The sequence below is a fragment of the Olea europaea genome, unplaced genomic scaffold (assembly GCF_002742605.1).
Source record: "Olea europaea var. sylvestris unplaced genomic scaffold, O_europaea_v1 scaffold274, whole genome shotgun sequence".
Classification (NCBI taxonomy): Eukaryota; Viridiplantae; Streptophyta; class Magnoliopsida; order Lamiales; family Oleaceae; genus Olea; species Olea europaea.
In genome coordinates, this window is record NW_019245831.1 from 346,017 (window position 1) to 353,800 (window position 7,784).

Consider the following 7,784-nt stretch of genomic DNA (forward strand, 5'->3'; position numbering starts at 1 on the left):
GATATTTGCAATTTGGTCATCAACTTTGTACTTCACCATTTTTCGCTTCTTTCTTTCAATTTAACTTCCAACCATCGAGTTTTACCTAATAAATGAAATATAGTATAAATTAGACTATAATTGCTTTAAAAAACTATTTTTTTGTCCTCAAACAAAACCATAACCTAACTTAACAAACACACAAACATGCAAAATATTTTGGTTGGATAATCTAGCTTTCTACCTTGGAATATAAAATTATAATATTAAATCTATGAACAGCTTCTAGGTTGTAATACCAAAATTAATGTCTACTTTACCATTGCAAAATTGACATATATGTGAAGAATTAAGTAATCAATCATGAATATACAAGTTGTTTCAATTCCCGACCCTCTTGGTCAAATATATCATTTTCATCTCTCGTAAAATTCACATAACCCCAAACTTATTCTTTTCACTATTTTCCCAGCGTGTAATCTAAGGTTGAGTTTCATTACTATCCTCACCCTCTCCAATTCAGGTGGACGTCACTAGTTACAAGTTAACACATCAATGAATAAAGATTCTCCAATTATTTGATTGCTTCGACTGCCAAGACTCAACTAGGCTAATTATCCTTCATCGAAAGTCAAATTTTCTCGAACAAGTGTTAGGACTTAACAAGGCATTTAATGCAATTTATTATTATTATTATTATTATTATTATTATTATTATTATTAATATTATTATTATTATTATTATTATTATTATTATTATTATATTTTTTTTTTTGGCACTCTCCCTTAACCTTTCTAGATGACCCATGTAACAGGTTTTAGGCCGATGACTCTCAAGTCAGATGACTTTATGACACCAAATTTTTAAACACCCTTACGGGCTTAATAACCCAAGTCATAAAGGTTTCGAAGAGAATAATTTTTTTTCAAAGGCAACTTCATCTCTAATTGCTTTCTAAATGACCATTGTAGCGAGTTTTAGGCCGATAACTCCCAAATTAGACGACTTTAGGGCATCAGGTTTTAAAATACCCTTTCAGACTTAATTACTCGAGTCATAAAGGCTTCAAAGAGAAGTTTTAAATTTTAAAATATATGTCTTGATTAGTGCAATGTCTCTTATCATACACCTATTCAAGAAAACTGACCTCCAACTCAAAACTTTCGCCCAATTTTATCATATTAGTCTAAGAAAATTCACACAAAACTTTTTTCACATAAGAAATCCACATTCACATCTACATCTTCCAACAATAGTAAAATCACCCTCAAACTGTATTAAATTTGGTCTAAGGATAATTAATTTAGTATGATTTGAATAAAGCATCTATGTCCAACTAAATCAACCTATCAAGAGCATGAAACAACTCATTTCATCACAATGACAAACTCAATTCTAGTACGCGTATAATATCAAGTTTTGCAAGGTTAAATTTCAATAAATCTAGCATGTATCTTATCCATAGTTCATAAATTAACACAAATTCTCGAATTAAAGCTTCATTATCAACCCGACTGTCTAATTCACACAAGCATACAACTGAATAAAAGAGAATTTTTTTTAAAACTCTTCAAATTCTTTTCGATTTTTTTCTTTTTTTACTAAGACAAACACACAAAAACACAAAACATATGAAAAACAAAAACTAAAAGTTTTTTTCCACTCCCAAACTTAAAAATCGGCATTGTCCTCAATGTTATAAAACATAAGTAAGCCCATAAAGGGGCAGAGAATAAAAGGAAGACGGTACTCTCCGAATTTTTTGTTGATTGTGTGAGGTACTATATGTGACGACTAGGAAAATTTTCTCATCATGTTTTCCTCTTGGGTCTATGTTGGTTTGAATGTTCCCCGACGTCATGTCCCTGCATATAACAGTCAAATCAAACATTAAAAATCAAGTAATCTAGAACATGTGTTACTTAACCCAAACAATCAAAATATCAACAATAAATTCAATAGCCTAACGGGAGTATTAAGAATGGTGATACCCTACAAATTTAACGTGCTTAAATCTAATGCAACATAGTAATCAAAACAAATCTATATGCTATGTGATACAGAAAGCAAAATAAATAAAAGTTTAGAAGATTGGGTTCCCTCCGAATAAGTCCTTAATTTATAGTCTTTAGCTAGACTGTATGGAGGAATTGATCAGGGTGACTTAAATAGGTGTTTTGAGCTTTGGAACTCCTTGCAATTTTCGACCTTGCATCCTCATTTTTCTCTTCAAACCTTGAACCCTCCATTCTTCTTTCATTCAATGCTCACTAGATGTTTAGGTTCTGTCTCTTTCGAGCCTTGTTGCACCATTACAGCAATATACTTGCACTCCTTCTTAGCCTTTTTGCTAATCTCTTCATGTAATGGATTGTCGATAGTATTGTAGATCTTGAACTTCTCTTCCTTATCTTCCACTCTCAATGTCAGTTCGCCACTTTCAAAGTCCATAACAACTCAACTTGTTGATAGGAAGGATCTACCCAAGATAAGTAATGTTGCATCCCATGGCTCCTCTATATCTAGGACAACAAAATCAACGGAAAATATGAGTTTGCCCACTTTAATGAGCACGTTCTCAACCACTCCTCATGGGCATTTAATTGATCTGTCTGCCAATTGAAGGGAGATGGATGTATTCTTTAATTCTTCCAATCCTAATTTCTTGTATACAGAGAAAGGCATTAGGTTTATACTTGCTCCTGAATCACATAAACAATTAAAATTCGAATCACTTCCTATTGAGCAAGGGATTTTGAGACTCCCTGGGTCTCGTAGTTTAGGAGCTAATTTGTTTTGCATGATGGCACTACACTCCTCATTTAACTTGATGGTCTCAAAATCTGTAGGCCTTCTCTTTTTGGATAGGATATCTTTCAAAAACTTTGCATAGTTCGGTATTTGAGACATAGCTTCAATTAGTGGGATCTCCATCGAGTTTTACCTAATAAATGAAATATACAATAAATTAGATTATAATTGCTTTAAAGAACTATTAAATATCGATATTTTTAGGTCTACATAAGTGTATAAAATACACTTATCAACTCTGCCTCTGCCTTTGATTAGAGATTATTTGTTCAACAGTTTGTACATTAATTTTTTGCTTTCAAAATATACTACCTAGCACTCATACTTTGGATCTATGAATCAACATACCTTCCTATCACTCTCACCGATTAATTAAAATAAAAAAACTGCAATAATGCAATTGTATTTATAACCACAACTCAGACCAAGTAGATGAGTAGACTAAAAGACATTGCATGAATTGTGTTCTCATGACGATTGAAAACTAAAACGTCTAAAAGAGGGAGGAGGTAGGCAATAGTGGGGTGTGATGACATATGTTACTTATTGTAAATTTGAAATAAATGACCATCATTTAAAATATATATATATTATCTAAAGATAACAAATTCTCCAAGATCTGTACTTCCCGAGATTCAATAATATCATTGGTTTCCAAGTTTAATAAATGATATGCCTTGTTATTTCGGGCATATTCAATAAAATAGCATTTGATCCCTCTAGTACATAAAGTAGTTCTTTTAGGATCATTGTTTTTATTATAAGCAAGAAACCCCCCCACACTTTGATATAGCCAATGTCCAGCTTTCTCCCTTTCATAGGGAGAAACTTTAAATCTTTTAGAATGAATTCTATTGACAATGTGACACACTAAAAGCTTTACCCGATAAGTTAGTTGGCAACCTAGTGCTTAATAACAAAGCATTTATCATTTCAACTAGTGTCATATTCATTTATCATTTCAACTAGTGTCATATTCTTTCTTTCAATCAACCATTTTTCGGATATTCTAGGTACACAACATTGATGTATTATGCCATGTTATTCATAAAAAAGATTAAATTCACTAGAGAAGTGCTCACCTCCCCTATCACTTCTAAAAATTTTAATATATCTATTTAATTTTCTACATCAACTTTGCATATCTTAAACATGCTAAAGGCTTCACCCTTATGTTTCATCAAATAAATATAACAAAATCTAGAATGATCATATATAAATGTTCTTATCTATTGTCTCATCTAATTAATATTTCATTTAATTCACATATATCGGAATGAATTAATCTAACAAGTTAGATGTCCTTTCAACACTTTGAAAAGATTTTTTAAACATTTTAGACTTAACACATAATTCACTTTTTATTATGTTCTATATTTTCACATAAAATCATTTTTGATTTTTTTTTTCATTCTTTTTAAAGTAGACTATCCAATATGTCCTAGTCTATCATGCCATAAAGAAATAGATTCTACAATATAATTCAAATTTGAAGTTTAACATCATTGTCAATAATATAAAGTTTGACCATTCTGTCACTAAAATAGCTTTTTCCAACAAATACATCATTCTAGGAAAGTACAAGTTTGTTAGACTCATATGTAGACTTAATTCTTGATTTTTCCAGCAAACCACCACTTACAATATTTCTATTTATATACAATACATGTAATACATTTATTAACGTGATATTCTTGTTGGATGTGAAAGTATATGCTTCATTTTCCAACAACATTTAACTGAACTTTATTTTCATTGGAATGTGTTCATCATCCACCTCATGATAGATTTTGAAAAGAGACCTATCGTAGCACATACGTATGATGACACAAGTATCATGCCATAATTCTTGAACTTTTCCTTTGAACGAATTCCCAATGCACACGGTAGCAATGATGTTGTCAACAGAGTTAACTTTCCATTCTTGCATTGTGTTAGGTTTCATTATATTGACTATTCTTTAGACAAAATGGTTATTATAAAAAAGTTGTAAAAGTCAAGGAGTTTGTTTGAATGTTATATAGATTAATTAGGAGTCTTTGAGTTCGAATATGGAACATGGATAAAGAGTTACTGGAATTATTCTAGCTTGTCATTAAGCTGATCCTTGAGCATCCAAAGCAAAATCATTATCGTCCGACTGTCGCTCACCTGGAGCTAGCTTGACGCTCGAGCGACAGTTTTTCCAAGAAACCCTAGTTCGTGATTTTCAAAAGTTCTATCTATCTTGTACTACCCCAATACCTCTCTACTATAAATACACAAGCCCGACTTCTTGAAAATGGTGGTTGATCGTTATGTTCTACCTTTATTTTATGTTATTTTTATATTCTACTCTTATAACATCCTTTGAAGATCAAATAATAGTTCTATATCTTGAGATCTATCAGCCACAAGTTGGAAAAAAACATCAAAGTCATGTAATCCAAAACACCTACTTCTAAATATAATTAGGAAGGACTTTTTCAATAGCTTTCAGAGGTTGCTGAAGATAGAGAGAGGTTGGACAGAAGCACAGAAAGAGTACTTGTTGATCTACAAATGATAGATAATTTCAGAAGATCGAAAGCAAGTGTGAGTAAAGCACGTACCAGCTAATCTTGGAGATTGCAAGAATTAGATTAGCGAGTCTAATGGGTTTTCTAAGCTAGATCATACTGTAAGTTCTTATTGCCTATAATGGAAGTCACTGGCTTGGTCCAAGAATTTTTAATTTTGTGAAGGATTTTTTCCGTCAACAAATCCTGTGTTATTTACTACCTTATTAACTATAGTGGCAATTCAACAAAGGAGAGAATTTATTTAATTGACTAAACATCAGAACAATTAAAATGTGACTTGTTGCTTTTAATTGATCATTTTAGTTCCGTATTATTCACCTATTCACCCCTCTAAGTAATTTTAGAGTCAAACTAGTAACTTTCAAGTGGTATCAGAGCTCAAATTCAATTCTTGGCCCTAACTTTCAAGATAAGTAGTTCATTACCTCTCCCATCATATTTTGATGGCAATAACCATGCCTATTGGAAAACTAAAATGAGAGTCTTCCTAAAATCGATGGTTGAGTGTATTGAATGGTTGGATTGTCCCTCCTAGCACCATTAACAGTGTTATCACCCCCACTCCTACAGCTAATTGGTCGAAGACTAATTTAAATGAATGTAATTGGAATCGTAAGGCTTTACATGCTTTATTAATGGCTGTGTTATTAGAAGAATTTGGCCGTATGTCTATGTATGAGGTTGCTAAAAAGGTTTGGGATATTTTACAAACCACACATGAGAGAGATCAAGCTGTTAAGAAATCTAAGTTACAGATGTAGACCACTAGGTTTGAAAAGATTAGGATGAAAGACGATGAGACCTCGATGACTTTTATGCGAAGTTGAATGACATAGTTAATTATAACTTCAACATAGGCGAGAGAATTCCCGAGTCTAAGATTGTCAGAAAAAATCTTACCCTTACTTGAAAGATTTAGACCTAAAATCATGGCTATTAAGATGAGCAAGGATTTAGATACGGTTAAGCTTGAAGATTTACTTGGATTTTTCCAAACTCATAAACTCACCATATCTCAATCTAAGAAGAACAAGTCTATAACATTGAACACTGTTAAGGAAGAAGAGTATGACTCTACTGACACAGAGACCATTAATGATGAGTAAATAGCTTATTTTACTAAGAAATTTTGAAATATGTTTAGAAATAAGAAAAAGCCTTAAGAGAGACATAGAGGTGCTCCTAGTGAGTCTAGAAAGAGATCTCAATCTGTGAGATGTCATAAATGTCAAAGTTTTGGCCACTATAGAAGTGAGTACCCTAACAGTAAGAGAAATCAAGTAAAGTGATGAATGCAACTCTCAATAATGTCTAACTTGAATAATCAAAGTGAAGTCCATTCATGATGAGAGTGGAAAGTTTATGGCTTTAACTGTTAGGATTAAGAATGAATCTGATTAGGACAGTGAGAAGATCGAGGAAGTAGATAGTGATGAGCACTCTGAGGAAGATTTTGAAGATGACGAAAAGATTCGCGAGGCTTGTCATCAATTATTTGAGGAGAGTTTTAAGATTAAGAAAATAAAGAAAATCATGCTTAAAAATCTTAATGCAATTGAGCTAGAAAGAAATGATTTATATATGAACTTCAAGAGTCAACCAAAAAGCCTTAGTGAGTAAATATTAGTCAATGAGAACTTAGAAGCTAAGGTTAAAACCCTGACAAGTAACCCTGAGAAATCCAATACTTAACTCCAATCCTTCTTGAGTGGATCTCAGAAGTTGGACAACCTTTTAGGGTTGAATAAACCTACTAGGAATAATGGAGGTCTAGTATATAAGCAGATCAATCATAATAGGCTCCAAAACCATTTTTGTCGTTTCCATCGACCAACCTAATTATGTTCCTAATCTTGAACTTAAGAACAAGGGTATCGTAGGACAGAGGTCTACTAGACAGCGAGGACCTACCAACCTAGGAATAAATATTAGCGACCTTATAATTTTAGACCTAGATTTATCCCTACTTTTTTCAATTATGTTGAGTTATGACATATAAGGCCTAAGTGTCATAAATTTCTGAAAAGAAATAGAAATCGAAATTTCACTAGAAATAGAAATCAAGATTTTGATGGCCGGATTGACTTTTTTACTAATCACGTGAGTCAATTGACTGAGTTAATGACACAAATGATTCAGAATAAGTCTTCCACTAGGCAAGTTTGGGTTAAGAATAGTCATCTCTATGATGAAAAAATATGCTCTAGCTGATGATATTGTTTGTGTTGCTCTTTAAGGGGATTGAAGTTTTATGTCACAGCGAGTTAGCATTTTTGGTGCATGCATGTGCTTATTCTTGATAGCATGCATCTCGTTTTATTTATATTGGCACATGAACATTATTTTTCTTTTGTGTGTTGCATATTTTTTATTTTGTGTGTTTGATGCACTCATGTTTTACAAATTTTGAAAAGAGAGAAAAAAAGGGGGGG

At 32.3% G+C, this 7,784-nt stretch overlaps 1 protein-coding gene across 1 annotated transcript; it reads right to left on the reverse strand.

The window, feature by feature from the left end:
- Positions 1–2,569: 2,569 nt before the first annotated feature.
- LOC111383714 lies at positions 2,570–2,914 on the reverse strand. The gene has a single exon (XM_023007853.1). The coding sequence runs from the start codon at positions 2,912–2,914 to the stop codon at positions 2,570–2,572; it is 345 nt and encodes a 114-aa protein (XP_022863621.1).
- Positions 2,915–7,784: the final 4,870 nt, after the last annotated feature.